This window comes from Oncorhynchus mykiss, chromosome 17 (genome assembly GCF_013265735.2).
Source record: "Oncorhynchus mykiss isolate Arlee chromosome 17, USDA_OmykA_1.1, whole genome shotgun sequence".
Taxonomy (NCBI): Eukaryota; Metazoa; Chordata; class Actinopteri; order Salmoniformes; family Salmonidae; genus Oncorhynchus; species Oncorhynchus mykiss.
This window is the reverse complement of record NC_048581.1, coordinates 89,471,991-89,489,691: the sequence shown is the minus strand read 5'-3', so window position 1 is coordinate 89,489,691 and position 17,701 is coordinate 89,471,991. Positions and strand designations below refer to the sequence as shown.

The following is a 17,701-nucleotide window of genomic DNA, read 5'->3' as shown; positions in this document are numbered from 1 at the left end:
AAGTCACTCACATAGAGACTGCTGAAAAAAGTCACTCACATAGAGACTGCTGAAAAAAGACACTCACATAGAGACTGCTGAAAAAGTCACTCACATAGAGACTGCTCCTCATCATCTGGAACTGATCTATCAGCTTCTTGTGCAGGGGACGCATTTCAGGGTGCACCAGCTTGTCATGGACCGCAAGCCCCGCCCCCAGGATGTAAACCTACAACAGCAGACAGCAACAGCTTCAGTGAGTTTCAGTTTATTGCCACGTTTTAATTTGATCTTAACATTAAGATACAGACAGATAAGATACAGACAGACCAAGACTGTACCTGTTCCTGCATGAGGTCTTTGAGGGCAGTGATCTTCTCTGTGTCTTCTGGGTGGCTGCTGATGTACTCCGTATCAAAGAAGGCCTGGTTGAGGGAGAGACAAGACAGACAGACATACGGGATGTAAGGGGACGGTATATCAAAGAAAATACCCCCCAAAGTATATTCTAAAACAAGCAAGAGTTTTGTGTTCCTCAGAGACTCCAGCCCCTATCAACCAAGGCATGCCTCAAGGTTTAGTCCTGGGACCCCTGCCGTTCATCCACCCCAGCCCCTGTCAAGCAAGGCATGCCTCAAGGTTTAGTCCTGGGACCCCTGCTGTTCATCATCTACATGCTTCCCCCTCCACTCTTCAGGTTTAGGACAAAATGTGTCTGCATTTGAAAACACAGAGTTTTTTATTGGACAAAATCAGTTATGTTTATCCCGGTTTCATTCCAATTGTTTCAGTTTAAGATTTTTTTTTTCCAACATAATTGGCTAAATTAATACACCCCTGATCACACGCACACACAGTTCACTTTCATAGAAACCACGTAAAAAAGCATGATCCCTTGTTCGTTGTATTCCTTCTTCACATCTGCACGATGACCTCTCACCTTTTCCATTTGCTTGTGGACTTCAGTGCCAGCGGTCTGCGACCAGACGAATAAACCTTTCCAAGACAAACCTTCATATCATAACCGCTAACTGCCACACACAGCCTACATCGTTGTCATCGTATTAACATCATAGTGAACATAGTTTCTAGAACTAATACATTAGTAAACCCGCTACAATCACGCAGTACGGTGTACAGTCAGCAGCAAGCAGTTTAGCAGTTACACCGACGGGCCCCAGTGGCAATAAATTAATAAAACCAAACTTGGAAGAGTTCCAGTGTTGGATAGCCATAGCCAGCTAGCTAACATAGCATCACACTCACTTTGTGCTGGTGAGGCTAAACTAGCTAGCTGCATTTGCTAGCTAAGTGAAAGGGAAAGTTAAAAAACCAAATCTCTCTCTCCTCCTTAATTTTGGAAGAAATGAATTTGTTAAAAACTGATCAACTACTCTCTATCTCTCTCTGAGTCAACTAATCACTATATTTTATGCACTGCAGTGCTAGCTAGCTGTAGCTTATACTTTCAGTACTAGATTAATTTGATTGGGTGAACAACATGTCAGTTCATGCTGCAAGAGCTCTGATAGGTTGGAAGACGTCCTCTGGAAGTTGTCATAATTACTGTGTATGTCTATGGAAGGGGGTGATAACCATGAGCCTCCTAGGTTGTGTATTGAAGTCAATGTAACCAGAGTAGGACGGAGGATAGCTGTCCTCCGGCTACACCATGGTGCTACCCTACAGAGTGCTGTTGAGGCTACTGTAGACCTTCATTGACGAAAAATGTGTTTTAATAAATTATTTGGTGACGTGAATATATTTTAGTAAAGTTTTATCTAAAAAGGTAACATTGTTAAATATTTGACTATTTTTATGAAATTCACTCTTATGAGGACTCTCCCCTGGTTCTATGGTGGCACCTACCTCCTGGTATCTGGCGATGCCCCCGTTGACGGCAGCGTCAATGACCCCATTGAGACACATGGACAGCAGGTTGATGTTGCCATGGAGCTGCTTGTGTTGGTACTGGCTGATCAGGGTCCGCAGCTCATGGTTCTTGTTCTCCACCACGTAGATGGCATTCTCCAGAGGACTCACCTCCACCTAGACACCACACACAACAGAAGTACTGTAACAGGACCTGAGGAGGAGGAAGAGGACGGACTTCCACCTGGACAACACAATGCAAGTTATCACATTTTATTTGTCACATGCGCCGAATACAACATAAATCCTTACAAGCCCTTAACCAAAAATGCAGCACAAGTTCAAGTTAATAAAATATTTACTAAATTAACTAAAGTAATAAAAATAAAATCAAAAGTAACACAAAATGACAATAACAATAACGAGGCTATATACCGAGTCAGTATGTGGGGATACAGGTTAGTCGAGGTCATTTGTACATGTGGGTGGGGGTAAAGTTACTATTCATGGATAATAAACAGTGAGTAGCCACAGTGTAAAAACAAAGGGGGGGTCAATGTAAATAGTCCTGGTGGCCATTTGATGAATTGTTCAGCAGTCTCATGACTTGGGGGTAGAAGCTGTTAAGTAGCCCATTTGATTAATTCTTCAGCAGTCTCATGACTTGGGGGTAGAAGCTGTTAAGGAGCCCATTTGATGAATTCTTCAGCAGTCTCAAAACTTGGGGGTAGAAGCTGTTAAGGAGCCCATTTGGTCCTAGACTTCGGTACTGCTTGCCGTGCGGCAGCAGAGAGAACAGTCCACGACTTCGATGACTGGAGTCTCCTTTTCCTGTAGTCCACGATCATCTCCTTTGACTTCCTCACATTGAGGGAGAGGTTGTTGTCTTGGCACCACACGGCCAGGTCTCTGACCTCCTCCCTATAGACCGTCTCATAGTTGTTGGTGGTCAGGCCTACGACACTGTTGTGTCATCAGCAAACGTAATGATGGTGTTGGAGTTGTGCTTGGCCACGCAGTCGTGGGTGAACAGGGAGTACAGGAGGGGACTGAGCACGCATCCCTGAGGGACCCCCGTGTTAAGGATCAGCATGGCGGATGTGTTGTTACCTACCCTACCACCTGGGGGCAGCTCATCAGGAAGTCCAGGATCAAGTTGCAGAGGAAGGTGTCCCAGGGTCCTTAGTGATGAGCTTTGAGGGCACTCTGGTGTTGAGCGCTGAGCTGTAGTCAATGAACAGCATTCTCACATAGGTGTTCCTTTTGTCCAGGTGGGAAAGGGCAGTGTGGAGTGTGATTGAGATTGCGTCATCTGTAGATCTGTTGGGACGGTATGCCAATTGGAGAGGGTCTAGGTTTTCCAGGATGATTCTGTTGATGTGAGCCATGACCAGCCTTTCAAAACACTTCACGACTACTGACGTGAGCTCTACGGGGCGGTAGTCATTTAGGCAGGTTACCTTCGCACTCTTGGGCACAGAGACTATGGTTGTCTGCTTGAAACCTGTAGGTACTACAGACTCGGTCAGGGAGAGGTTGAAAATGTCAGTGAAGACACTTGGTCCGCGCATGCTTTGAGTTCACAACCTAGTAATCCGTTTGGCCCTGCGGCTTTGTGAACGTTGACCTGTTTAAAGGTCTTGCTCACATCGGCTACAAAGAGCGTCGTCCTGGGAACAGCTGATGCTCTCATGCTTGCTACATTACATCCTCATCACAGACAGATGTAACACTTTTTTCCATCTGCAGTACCAAAGCACCAACACAGGTCTAATAGTAATATAAGCCATTTCACAGAAACTTTAATCAAAAAACGACATGTATTTTACACATGGGTGTTCCGGGGGAATCGATACTCTATCAACTGAGCTACAGAGGAGTATTACTGTCACGGCTATGTAGTGTCACTCACCAGTTCTCTCTTCTCCACCTCAAACCAGCGGGAGATACCAGGAAGAGGATGTGTGAGGATCAGCGTGGTCCTCTCGATCCACAAGCTCTTGAACTCGTTCTCTCGGTCTTTGGATCCTTTGTGGAAGGGCCGGTCGTATCGAAAGCGGCGCACGTTGTTAACACGGTAGAAGCTCTTGATGCGGTCTGGAACGCGGTCCATTTGGAGAATTTTGACATTCTCCGGAACCGGCGTCACCGCATAGATCTGCAGGTCTGAGAGGTGCCGCGTCAAGGAAAAGATGCCTGGGTGGGAGTGTGTTTTCCATTTGGTATACACATACATGTGAGCAAGTATGATGCAATCACTCAACCACACACACACATACATATACACCAAGTGTACAACACATTAAGAAAACCTGGCCAGACATAGACTCCAGGTGAATCCAGGTGAAAGCTATGATCCCTTATTGATGTCACTTGTTAAATCCAGTTCAATCAGTGTAGATGAAGGAGAGGAGACAGGTTAAAGAAGGATTTTTAATTCTTGAGACAATTGAGACATGGATTGTGTATGTGTGTCATTCAGAGGGTGAATGGACAAGACAAATGCCTTTAAACGGGGTATGGTAGTAGGCACCAGGCACACCGGTTTGTGTCAAGAACTGCAACGGCGCTGGGTTTTTCACGCTTCACAAAAGTTTCCCGCGTGTATCAAGAATGGTCCACCACCCAAAGGACATTCAGCCAACATGACACAACTGTGGGAATCATTGGAGTCAACTTGGGCCAGCATCCCTGGGGAACGCTTTCGACACCTTGTAGAGTTCCTGCCCCGACGAATTGAGGCTGTTCTGAGGACAAAAAAGGGGGGTGCAACTCAATATTAGGAAGGTGTTCCTCAGTGTACACACACACACACACACACACACACACACACACACACACACACACACACACACACACACACACACACACACACACACACACACACACAGAGAGAGTTCTGTTCCCATTCTCACTTTGTTTCAGAAGGATACACTGGGCATCACACTGTAAGATGGCCTCGTCTGGTTGATTAGGGTGCTGCATGGCAATGGCTTGTGGGAATTCTCCCAGCATCCTTTGCTGGAAGGCTTCAAGCCGTTCGTAGTCATGACCGCGGCAGACAAACTCCTTGTTCTAGTGGCACAACATGGAAGAACCAGAATATTCAAAAGTATAAGGACATTGATTGTGTCTCAAATGACACCTTATTCCTTATACATCTCTGGTCCGAAATAGTGCACTATCTAGGGTAGGGAATAGGCTGTAATTTGAGATGTGCCCCACACAGTTGGATTGACTCACTCTTAGGAAGAAGGGAAACTTGCGTCCGTAGAAGCCCACCCTGAAGAACTCTGGCTCTAGACGTTGCTGCTCCATGATGCTGTCATAGTAAGCAGCTTCCATTTTCTGACCAAACACAATCATTATTATGTTCTACAAAATAAACACGTTGTGCAATTCTCCCATTCACATCAACGGTGTATATTTAGGTGAAAAGCTTGGTAACTTAAGTTAGGTTGCGACCTTAACCTTTCTCAATCAATCAATCAATCAATCAATCGATCAAATATATTTATAAAGCCCTTTTATTTTTACATCAGCAGATGTCACAAAGTGCTTATACAGAAACCCAGCCTAAAACCCCACAATCTGCAGCGACTACAACATCTACTCACCCTTATCCAGCTGAGGCTTTGGTAGTCGTATAATGTCTCATACTGGAAAGCCAGCTCTCTGCACAACGGTACCCCGTATTCCCAGCACTGGAGAAACACACAGAGCAAAATAAACAATCACAGGGTGAAAATTGATCAGTCATTTGTTGGCTTTCAACAGGGACAAATACTGCTATTTATGGGTTTTGCACGTTGTGTCACAATGTCGTTATGAAGATTCTCTTTATTAATTATTGTTGCGTTCTACTCAATGCGTTCTCAATTGACACTGATGAAGATGTCATCATAATTACATTATAGTGGCTCGGAAAAACACGATGACATTTCAAAATGAGGCAAACAATTAGTAGGTAAACCTTTTGCCATCATTGTGGTGCTCCCGAGTGGCGCAGCAGTCTAAAGGAACTGCATCTCAATGCAAGAGGTGTCAAGTACAGACACCCTGGTTCGAATCCAGGCTGTATCACAACCAGCTGTGATTGTGGAGTCCCATAGGGGGCGGTGAACAATTGGCCCGGCGTCGCCCGGGTTTGGCCGGTGTAGGCCGTCATTGTAAATCAGAATTTGTTCTTTAACTGACTTGCCTAGTTAAATAAAAAGGTACAAATATATAATAATTGTGATTTCACAAGCTGTTGGGGTGCTGTGACAGTAATGTTAAAACATAGTTTCCTTCTGCCCCTACGTCATTATAAATGACATACAACGAATCCGTAGATTGTTCTCTACAATATTATAACCTTAATATACTTGTTCTTGACAGTGTCGATGAAATAAAGGCGTTCATTTGCTGTGATCATTGGTAGTTTAGACTGCGTCAATCTTGGTTGTATCTCTTCCATATTTGGTGTTGTGAGGTGGTACCATTTGGAGGTGTTTCCGTTGGCTGGACCAATCAAAATCAACTTGATACCTTTTGTAATTTTCACATCCAAAATCCTTGGCTGTCTAAGCGCCAACTTTTATTTCATTAAAGAAAACTCACGCCTGTTCCAAAGATACTGCGTTTTGGAGGTGTCAATGGGAGAATGATATTTGGTACTAAATCGGTCAGCAGGTGTCGCTATTTTAAAAGGCAACTTTAAGGGTCATATATTGAGTCATGAAGAAGACAGGGAGATGGATTATACTCTTGGTAGAAGTCAACCACGTTCAATTCATTGTTGTAAATATTATGCTTCCAATAACAAGTCAAGTAACTGTATTTTATTTAGAGACATTGAGAGTAAAATTATGTCTAAATATCCATTGGCCAAAGTAATATGGGGTGGGGATTTTAACACAGTATTACATGATAATCTAGATAGATGGCCTCCTGAGGACAGCAATTCTGTTTGTGAGATAAGGAATATATGTCTAAGGTTAGGTGTTCTAGATATTTGGAGACATAAGAACCCAGATAAGATTATGTTTACATGGAGTACCAAACATGTATCTATACAATCCCGTATTGATTTATGGCTGATACCTGAAGATATGGCCGACAAAGTTGATACAGTCTCGATTGAACCATCGATTTTAACAGACCACAAAGGGATCTCAATAAAGATAAATATGCATGGTTTGTCAACCCAAAAAAAGTTAGTAAAGGTTGCTGGAAAATTAATAAGACATTACTAGAGAATTAAGTATTTAAGAAGTAGCAGGAATTATTGATAAATACTGGAATTGTGCCTGTGTTGTGACAACAACCACCCGAGCCATTGCCTGTTCACCCCGCTGTCATCCAGAAGTCGAGGTCAGTACAGCTGCATCAAAGTGGGGACCGAGAGACTGAAAAACAGCTTCTATCTCAAGGCCATCAGACTGTTAAACAGCCACCACTAACATTGAGTGGCTGCTGCCAACATACTGACTCAAATCACTAGCCACTTTAAACAATGCCACTTCATATAATGTTTACATACCCTACATTACTCATCTCATGTGTACATACTGTACTCTATACCATCTACTGCATCTAGCCTATGCCGTTCGGCCATCGCTCATCCATACATTTTATGTACATATTCTTATTCATTCCTTTACATTTGTGTGTAGTAGTTGTTAGATACTTGTTAGATATTACTTCACGTTCGGGAACTAGAAGCACAAGCATTTCGCTACACTCACATTAACATCTGCTAACCATGTGTATGTGACCAATACAATTTGATTTGATTTGGAAGTTACTGAGAGCTAATGAAATTTGATATAAGGCTTTTGGCTATTTCAATGGGGAAAGAAATTGCTCGTGCCAAGAGAGAGAACGAATATGACATCATAAAGGGAATAATGCATTGTACCAACAAAAAAAAAATGAACCAACTAATCAGAAATGACTGGAGCTATCATCATTACACATGCAGTTAGACTGTATCCTCGAGGAAAAGGCGTTTGTAAGATCAAGATGAAAATGGAGGGAAGAGGGAGAGAAAAATACAGAATATTTTCTTTAATTTAGAAGAAAGGGCAGGCGAAAAGACTTCCATATGTAAATTAATGCTTAATAATATTCTCAATGAAAATCCAAAAGAAATCTCTCAGCCCAGTTTTATCAGAATCTGTATACATCAGCTCAGTCAACTTCCAATACGGATATTTTCTTAGATAATGTAGCAAACATTGCTAAGAAGATGGATAATGATTTCAGCGATTTTTGTGATGATGAGTTATCTGAAATTGAGATAAAAGGCAATAGGTCCCCTGGAAATGATGGTTTAATAAGGTGAGTTTTATAAAACATTCAATGATAAATTGATTCCTTTCATTCTATGTTCCAAGAATCAATAGAAAAAGGGGAGTTACCGGCTTCCTTAAAAAGCAAGGTGGAATTACTTTGATTCCCAAACCTAATAAGGATACTCTTTATATAGACAACTGGAGACACAGTAGCCTGTTGAATAACGATGGGAAATTATTTGACCTTGTATTTGCTAAGAGGTTGAAACAAGGCTTGCATCATATAATTGATGAAGAACAATCTGGTTTTATGCATGGTCGACACATTAGTAATAACATCAGGTTGATCTTAGATATGATTGACTATAATGGCCTCATCCTTGATGATAGTTCTCTTATGTTTGTTGATTTTTGTAAAGCTTTTGACACTGTAGAACATGAGTTTATGTTCAAAGCAATATGTTTTTTGGGGTTTGGTGACTTCTTTTTGAAAGCAGGCCAAACTTTATATAGTGGTTGTACTAGCTCTGTAAAATTAGCTCACGGGACATCCCAACGATTTAATATTGGCCGTGGTATTAGGCAGGGTTGCCCAAGAAGTCCATTTGTATTTTTATTGGTTACTCAAATTATGGCCTTTCATATCAAGAAAGGGAATTTTCAAGGTGTTTCAGCACTTGGCAATGAATTTAAACTATGTCAACTGGCTGATGATACCACCATATTTTTAAGAGACAGGAATGAGGTTTCCTGTATTGAAGACTTTTCCTTAGTTTCGTTGTAGAAAATTAATATCGATAAGTCAGTCTTATTTCCACCCAAGGATTGTGTTTTACAGGAAATATATGGTATCCCAATTAAAGATAAGGTTACTTATCTTGGATTGTTATATGCAAGGTTGAAAAACAAAGGAGTGATTTAAACTTTAACCCCATTATTGAGAAAACAAAGAAGAAGTTGAACCTCTGGTTGCTGAGAGATATTTCGTTATACAGTCTTTTATTGTCCACAGCTGAAGGCTAATCCAGATCGGTTTGTGTCTCGTTATCACTTGAATCACCCCCCAAAAATTGTAAAGGACTTAGATTCTTTATAATTCTATTTGATGGGGGAAAAAAAGCCTCACTATTTACGGAAAGATATTCTCACCAATACCCAAGAACAAGGAGATCTTGAGGTTTTAGATTTCAATACTCTAAATAATACTTTTAAAATAAATTGGATTCTGAAGTATGTTAAGAACCAGAACAGCATTTGGAATGTCTTCCCTAACTATTTATTTGATTCTGTTGGTGGTTTAGAATTGTTGCTTTTGATGTTGATAAAATCCCAGTAAAACTGGCCAAATTCCATAAGCAGGCAATTTTATCTTGGATGTTAGCGTAAAAACACATTTTCCCCTCACAGATACTTTCTATGGAACAACAAAGATATACAATTTAAAAATGTGTCTTTTTTTTGTAACTGGTTTGAGAATAAAATGATTTTGGTCAGTTACTGAATGAGGATGGGCATCTACTCTCATATGGTTTAAAATTCCAATAACCCGGAAAGAATATGCAATTGTTTTTGATGCGATTCCAAGTGGGGGTTGTATCTTCTTTTAAATTCCTCTGTGGTTGATGTAAGTAACATAGATTTACATGAACATATATTCATTGGCAATATTAACATCAAAGATAAATGTAGTAATAAACAGATTAGGAATATTGTTTGTGATACTCCCTCAGCAAGATTATTTTGGTCAGATATCTATGGTGATATACAAATGAGGGAAAGCATGGAAAATTGCTAACAAATATTGTATCAGTAACAAGGTAAAGTTTAATTTAAAATGTTACATAGAATTCATCCTGTGAAACATGTTTTGGAAAGATTCAAGCTGAATATTGACTATTAAATGTGATTTCTGTGGAATGGAGAAGGAGATAATTTTTCATTCGTTTTTTGACTGTATATATAGTATATTTTCTGGGATTGACATACAGAATTTTGTTACAAAAAAAACGCTTGTATTTCTGAAATTCTGGCATTGATAAAGATGTAGTATATTTAATTCAATAATAATATTAGGAACATTTCATATTCACAAATGCAAATGGTCTAATTCAAAACCAAACTTTTTACACTTTATAAATTGATTTAAATAATATGGCACCACTTTAACTAAAATGAACAACAAAAAGGCAATTCAAACATGTTGTATTATTAATGAATATGATTTGTTCGTTTAGGATTCCTGGCAATGTAAATAGTTTGCATGTATGCTGGTTTGCATGAGACCATTCCTCTTTTGTTTGTTAATATTTGTTATTAAAATATAAAAAATAAAATAAAAGTCATTGCCTATATTGGCGATCAATTTACATTGAGAAGGAGCGATTTAAAGGGAAAGACTTGAAATGAATGAAAACAGGAACAGATGTTCTTTGCGGATCGTGTCTCTTAGCTATCCTGTTAACTAGCTAAAGCTATACTTAGCTTTGTAAATACATATATATTTAGTCCCTGTTTATTTTTGTATTCAGTGGATTTCATTTAGAAAAAGCCCATGTTTTCACTCACGAACCTGCAGCCACTAGTTAGCTTGTCAGTTGAAGTCTGAAGTTAGCGCCGTTCTGCTACGGAGCAGCGTCACCGAGTTCTATTGAGCAGCGACCGCATGTTGATGACGTTCCATTCACTCTAAACATGCTACATTCTCAGAGTAAATCTTTTGTAACATTTGAACCCTACATGATAGAGACATGAGGGTTGGACTATTGTTTTTTTCTGACATAATGTTCTATTAAATGGACATATAAACCTTGAATGAATTAATACTTTTATGGGTGAACACCCTAGATTATGAGAAACGATTGATGACAGTTGATTTCCATTGTGTTCTCTCACCTACAATGTCCTTGTTGAAGTAGTGGATGACCTTCCTGTGTTTTCCAGTATATATTCCACTTACCTTTCCCTTGTTGAAGTAGTGGATGACCTTGCGACTGAGACCTTCTTTGCGATGCCACTCGCTCTGGGCTGGGTAGTGTAAGAACTCCCTTAGAGGCCTCTCTTCCCAATGCAGTAGCTCCCAGTACAACAGCAGGGTGAACGCAGCCTCTGTAGAGTAACATTTAAACAAACATATCGTTTATATACGTCACTAGGAACAACATATAGCCGGGTAGTGCAGGAACTCCCTCGGTGCAGTAGCTCCCAGTACGACAGTAGGGTAAATGGAGAGTTACATTCTACATATAGTTTATACAGTACTTCATTGGGAACAACAGCTCCAAGTTCAGCAGCAGGGGGAAAACAGTCTCTGTAGAACTATAGAAATAGAATTATTAGACATTCCCTTTGAAGTTATAGGATATGAAGCCATATTGACTGTACTCATGGGGGGTAAAGCATTTTAATTTTTAATATTTATTTATTTATTGAACAATTATTTAACTAGGCAAGTCAGTTAAGAACACATCCTTATTTACAAGCATGGTAATGTTAAAAGTGCATGCTATTTCAGAGATATTAGCTAGCACTAACGTTGCAAAGGGAAGGTATAAACTAGAATTTTGAAAGGATTTCATGTAATCTATCACAAGACATCTTGGTTCTTTTTGGGGTACTTCAGATTATCACTGGTGTCTGTAATTATCTCTGGCCCTATGTTTGGCCTTATGACACGTGCCTTATCACACATAAAATGTATGAAATAAGATGATTTTAAAATAAAGAATAGAATAGCAAAACAATATCCTAAATAGAAACCATCAACTTAGGTACTGGCCTTCCTGACGGGCCACCCCCAGGTGGTGAGGGTAGGTAACAACATCTCCACCCCGCTGATCCTCAACACGGGGCCCCACAAGGGTGCATTCTCAGCCCCCTCCTGTACTCCCTGTTCACCCATGACTGCGTGGCCATGCACGCCTCCAACTCAATCATCAAGTTTGCAGACGAAACTAGAGTGGTAGGCCTGATTACCAACAACGACGAGACGGCCTACAGGGAGGAGTTGAGGTTCCTCGGAGTGTTGTGTCAGGAAAATAACCTCACACTCAATGTCAACAAATCAAAGGAGATGATTGTGGACTTCAGGAAACAGCAGAAGGAGCCCCCCCCTATCCACATCAAAGGGACAGTAGTGGAGAGGGTAGTCAGTTTTATCACGGACAAACTGAATTGGTCCACCCACACAGACAGCGTGGTGAAGAAGGCGAGGCAGCGCCTCTTCAACCTCATGAGGCAGAAGAAATTTGGCTTGTCACCAAAAGCACTCACAAACTTTTACAGATGCACAATCGAGAGCATCCTGTCGGGCTGTATCACCGCGTGGTACAGCAACTGCTCTGCCCACAACCGTAAGGCTCTCCAGAGGGTAGTGAGGTCTGCACAACGCATCACCGGGGGCAAACTACCTGCCCTCCAAGACACCTAAACCACAAGATTTGTCACAGGAAGGCCATAAAGATCATCAAGGACAACAACCACCCGAGCCACAGCCTGTTCACCCCGCTATCATCCAGAAGGCGAGGTCAGTACAGGTGCATCAAAGCTGGGACCGAGAGACTGAAAAACAGCTTCTATCTCAAGGCCATCAGACTGTTAAACTGCCATCACTAACATTGAGTGGCTGCTGCCAACATACTGACTCAACTCCAGCCACTTTAATAATGGAAGAATTGATGTAATAAATGTATCACTAGCCACTTAAAACAATGCCACTTCATATAATGTTTACATACTCATCTCATATGTATATACTGTACTCGATACCATCTACTGCATCTTGCCTATGCCGTTCTATACCATCACTCATTCATATATCTTTATGTACATATTCTTTATCCCTTTACACTTGTGTGTATAAGGCAGCTGTTGTGAAATTGTTAGGTTAGATTACTTGTTGGTTATTACTGCATTGTCGGAACTAGAAGCACAAGCATTTCGCTACACTCGCATTAACATCTGCTAACCATGTGTATGTGACAAATAAAATTTGATTTGATTTGAATGCCATTGGTGTTAAATATTAGGGTTTCAGCATGAAATATGCTTTATAAAGAATATATACATTTTTTACAAACTTTTATACATTTCACTATGTCAATATGTATTTGTTGGACGTACCGTCAAATTCCCTGATGTTGTAGGCGGCTTATGTTAGAGAAATGAACATTGAATTCTCTGGCAACAGCTCTGGTGGACATTCCTGCAGTCAGCATGCCAATTGCACACAATGTATATAGACTCTTTCTTCTTTTCTACTGTGTTATTGACTTGTTTATTGTTTACTCCATGTGTAACTCTGTGTTGTTGTCTGTTCACACTGCTATGCTTTATCTTGGCCAGGTCGCAGTTGTAAATGAGAACTTGTTTTCAACTGGCCTACCTGGTTAAATAAAGGTGAAATAAAATACAATAAAAATTCCTCCAAAACATGAGACATCTACGGCATTGTGTTGTTTGACAAAACTGCACATTTTAGAGTGGCCTTTTACTGTCCCCCAGCACAAGGTGCACCTGTGCACAAGGTGCACAAATAGGGACGTAAAACAAATCTGTGCACATTTCTGGGATCTTTTATTTCAGGAAACACGGGACCTGTTACACGTTACGTTTATATTTTTGTTCAGTGTATATATTAATAACTTAAAAAAAAAAAATGTATTCAAGTATAAATCCACCACATTTTCGATAGATTGACATAGATTTTCAGTTTTTTTTATACCAAAAGTACTGAAGATTCCGGTAACTTTGGTAAATTACAGGTAGCTTAGCAACCCTAGCTAGTACACTCTTTCCCTTTGTGAGTGAATAGGTTTGTGTGTGAGTATCATACCTGTGTAGTTGTCAGCCTGAAGGTGCATGTCACACAGCTTGTGGATGTTGTATTACCTGTGTAGTTGTCAGCCTGAAGGTGCATGTCACACAGCTTGTGGATGTAGCGGATATACATCTCCTCCTTGTTGATCTCTGACTTGTAGAAGTTCTAGGGAACAAACAGACACAATATATTAAAAACAAGACAAACCCTTTACAGGTTGTGGGTTGTCTTACCAGCAGGTTGACAGTACAGACAGAGTCTATAGTATCTTACCAGCAGGTTGACAGTACAGCCAGAGTCTATAGTATCTTACCAGCAGGTTGACAGTACAGCCAGAGTCTATAGTATCTTACCAGCAGGTTGACAGTACAGCCAGAGTCTATAGTATCTTACCAACAGGTTGACAGTACAGCCAGAGTCTATAGTATCTTACCAACAGGTTGACAGTACAGACAGAGTCTATAGTATCTTACCAACAGGTTGACAGTACAGCCAATCTTCTTGTTCTCTGTCTCGTCTCCTTTCATGCAGTCCCTAAACAGAGAGAGGAACCGGTCCAGTTATTGATGAATAGTAATGCATCTTATATTCTGCCCTCCACAGTTACATAACAACAAGTGGAGACCTATCTCGTCTGGAGACCTATCTCTCTCGTCTGGAGACCTATCTATCTCGTCTGGAGACCTATCTATCTCATCTGGAGACCTATCTATCTCATCTGGAGACCTATCTAGTCTGGAGACTTATCTCGTCTGGAGACCTATCTAGTCTGGAGACTTATCTCGTCTGGAGACCTATCTAGTCTGGAGACCTATCTAGTCTGGAGACCTATCTCGTCTGGAGACCTATCTCGCCTGGAGACCCATCTCATCTGGAGACCTATCTATCTCGTCTGGAGACCTATCTATCTCGTCTGGAGACCTATCTCGTCCGGATACCTATCTATCTCGTCCGGAGACCTATCTCGTCTGGAGACCTATCTATCTAGTCTGGAAACCTATCTATCTCGCCTGGAGACCTATCTATCTCATCTGGAGACCTATCTAGTCTGGAGACTTATCTAGTCTGGAGACCTATCTAGTCTGGAGACTTATCTCGTCTGGAGACCTATCTAGTCTGGAGACCTATCTCGTCTGGAGACCTATCTCGCCTGGAGACCTATCTCGTCTGGAGACCTATCTATCTCGTCTGGAGACCTATCTATCTCGTCTGGAGACCTATCTCGTCCGGAGACCTATCTATCTCGTCCGGAGACCTATCTCGTCTGGAGACCTATCTATCTAGTCTGGAGACCTATCTATCTTGCCTGGAGACCTATCTATCTCGCCTGGAGACCTATCTATCTCGCCTGGAGACCTATCTCGTCTGAAGACCTATCTAGTCTGGAGACCTATCTAGTCTGGAGACCTATCTAGTCTGGAGACCTATCTCGTCTGGAGACATATCTAGTCTGGAGACCTATCTATCTCGCCTGGAGACCTATCTATCTCGCCTGGAGACCTATCTCGTCTGGAGACCTATCTAGTCTGGAGACCTATCTAGTCTGGAGACATATCTCGCCTGGAGACATATCTCGTCTGAAGACCTATCTATCTCGCCTGGAGACCTATCTCGTCTGGAGACATATCTCGCCTGGAGACATATCTAGTCTGGAGACCTATCTATCTCGCCTGGAGACCTATCTATCTCGCCTGGAAACCTATCTCGTCTGGAGACCTATCTAGTCTGGAGACCTATCTAGTCTGGAGACCTATCTCGTCAGGAGACCTATCTATCTCGTCTGGAGACCTATCTCGTCTGGAGACCTATCTAGTCTGGAGACCTATCTAGTCTGGAGACCTATCTCGTCTGGAGACCTATCTAGCCTGGAGACCTATCTAGTCTGGAGACCTATCTAGTCTGGAGACCTATCTAGTCTCACCTGTAGTCCAGCAGTCGTTCCATCAACCGTGTGACAGAGGTGACGAAGGAGATCCCCGTCTCCCTCCACGTCTCTTGCTCAATCTTCTCCAGCAGACTGGAGACAAAGACACACACAAACGCCTTATCAATCAATACCACCAAGGGCCTAGATTTTGAGTGATCGCTGTGAGTACATCATTCGACAGGACGTAGAGAGGAGTTAGTGGCAGTAGGCCATTAGAGCTGTGTTATCTTACCTGGGGTAAGGCCCAAAGAGCTGGGTTCTAATCCCACACGCAGCAGAAAGAGGAGCCAAGCAAATACAATGTTATGAACGTAAGAGGTAAAGACATGTTGATCATAGCAGGTAGAAACCAACAGGTTAGATCCAACACACATCGTTATCAAGTTAGGAGGTAGAAACCAACAGGCTAGATCCAACACACAGCGTTATCAAGGTAGCAGGTAGAAACCAACAGGTTAGATCCAACACACAGCGTTATCAAGGTAGCAGGTAGAAACCAACAGGTTAGATCCAACACACAGCGTTATCAAGGTAGCAGGTAGAAACCAACAGGTTCGATCCAACACACAGCGTTATCAAGGTAGCAGGTAGAAACCAACAGGTTCGATCCAACACACAGCGTTATCAAGGTAGCAGGTAGAAACCAACAGGTTCGATCCAACACACAGCGTTGTCAAGGTAGCAGGTAGAAACCAACAGGTTAGATCCAACACACAGCGTTATCAAGGTAGCAGGTAGAAACCAACAGGTTCGATCCAACACACAGCGTTATCAAGGTAGCAGGTAGAAACCAACAGGTTCGATCCAACACACAGCGTTGTCAAGGTAGCAGGTAGAAACCAACAGGTTAGATCCAACACACAGCGTTGTCAAGGTAGCAGGTAGAAACCAACAGGTTCGATCCAACACACAGCGTTATCAAGGTAGCAGGTAGAAACCAACAGGTTCGATCCAACACACAGCGTTATCAAGGTAGCAGGTAGAAACCAACAGGTTCGATCCAACACACAGCGTTGTCAAGGTAGCAGGTAGAAACCAACAGGTTAGATCCAACACACAGCGTTATCAAGGTAGCAGGTAGAAACCAACAGGTTCGATCCAACACACAGCGTTATCAAGGTAGCAGGTAGAAACCAACAGGTTCGATCCAACACACAGCGTTGTCAAGGTAGCAGGTAGAAACCAACAGGTTAGATCCAACACACAGCGTTATCAAGGTAGCAGGTAAAGAAACGGTTGTGTGTTGGGTGTGTGCGCGCTGGTGTTTGTTGGTGTGTGTGTGATGGGGTTGGTGCGTGTGTGTGTGTGATGGGGTTGATGCGTGTGTGTGTGTGTGTGTGTGTGTGTGTATATTCCTCTACTTACAGCAGGCTGAATAGTTCTCTGTAGTTCTCGTCTCCTTTCCCCTCAGACACCAGACTGTCCAGCTTGTCTATCAGCTCTGCCTCCACCTACACAGAACAGTGTGAATAAGCCACTGTTTCTCCTGCCGTTATAACACGGGGTGTAACGAGAGACAAGGCAAACTTTAAATCTCACTCTCTAACGAACGTCAAACCCGGTAAAAATATTTATCCCCGTCAAATATGCCATAAACGCTCTGTACCGTCCACGACTGCATGAAGAGCGCATTGTCATTTTAGAAAATATTGTACGTGAAAGAAACGGATGTAATATGAGTGAAAGAGGGCCCCCCATTACCTACTGTAACACACATGTAGTTAGATCAAACCTACTGTAACACACATGTAGTTAGATCAAACCTACTGTATATACATGTAGTTAGATCAAACCTACTGTATATACATGTAGTTAGATCAAACCTACTGT

General features: G+C 41.8%; 1 protein-coding gene across 1 annotated transcript in view; it reads right to left on the bottom strand.

Annotated features, from left to right (window-relative positions):
- Positions 1-17,701, bottom strand: part of LOC110493302 (dedicator of cytokinesis protein 3) — a 359,646-nt gene that overhangs the window by 32,704 nt on the left and 309,241 nt on the right. Inside the window, exons 33-45 of the mRNA XM_036950940.1 lie at positions 17,237-17,322; positions 16,104-16,130; positions 15,866-15,961; positions 14,418-14,478; positions 14,016-14,109; positions 11,086-11,234; positions 5,469-5,555; positions 5,095-5,199; positions 4,785-4,926; positions 3,764-4,017; positions 1,849-2,028; positions 321-404; positions 95-208 (exon numbers count right to left, since the gene is read on the bottom strand). Coding sequence (XP_036806835.1) covers positions 95-208; positions 321-404; positions 1,849-2,028; positions 3,764-4,017; positions 4,785-4,926; positions 5,095-5,199; positions 5,469-5,555; positions 11,086-11,234; positions 14,016-14,109; positions 14,418-14,478; positions 15,866-15,961; positions 16,104-16,130; positions 17,237-17,322 — 1,479 coding nt within the window. The remainder of the gene's footprint in view (positions 1-94; positions 209-320; positions 405-1,848; positions 2,029-3,763; positions 4,018-4,784; positions 4,927-5,094; positions 5,200-5,468; positions 5,556-11,085; positions 11,235-14,015; positions 14,110-14,417; positions 14,479-15,865; positions 15,962-16,103; positions 16,131-17,236; positions 17,323-17,701) is intronic.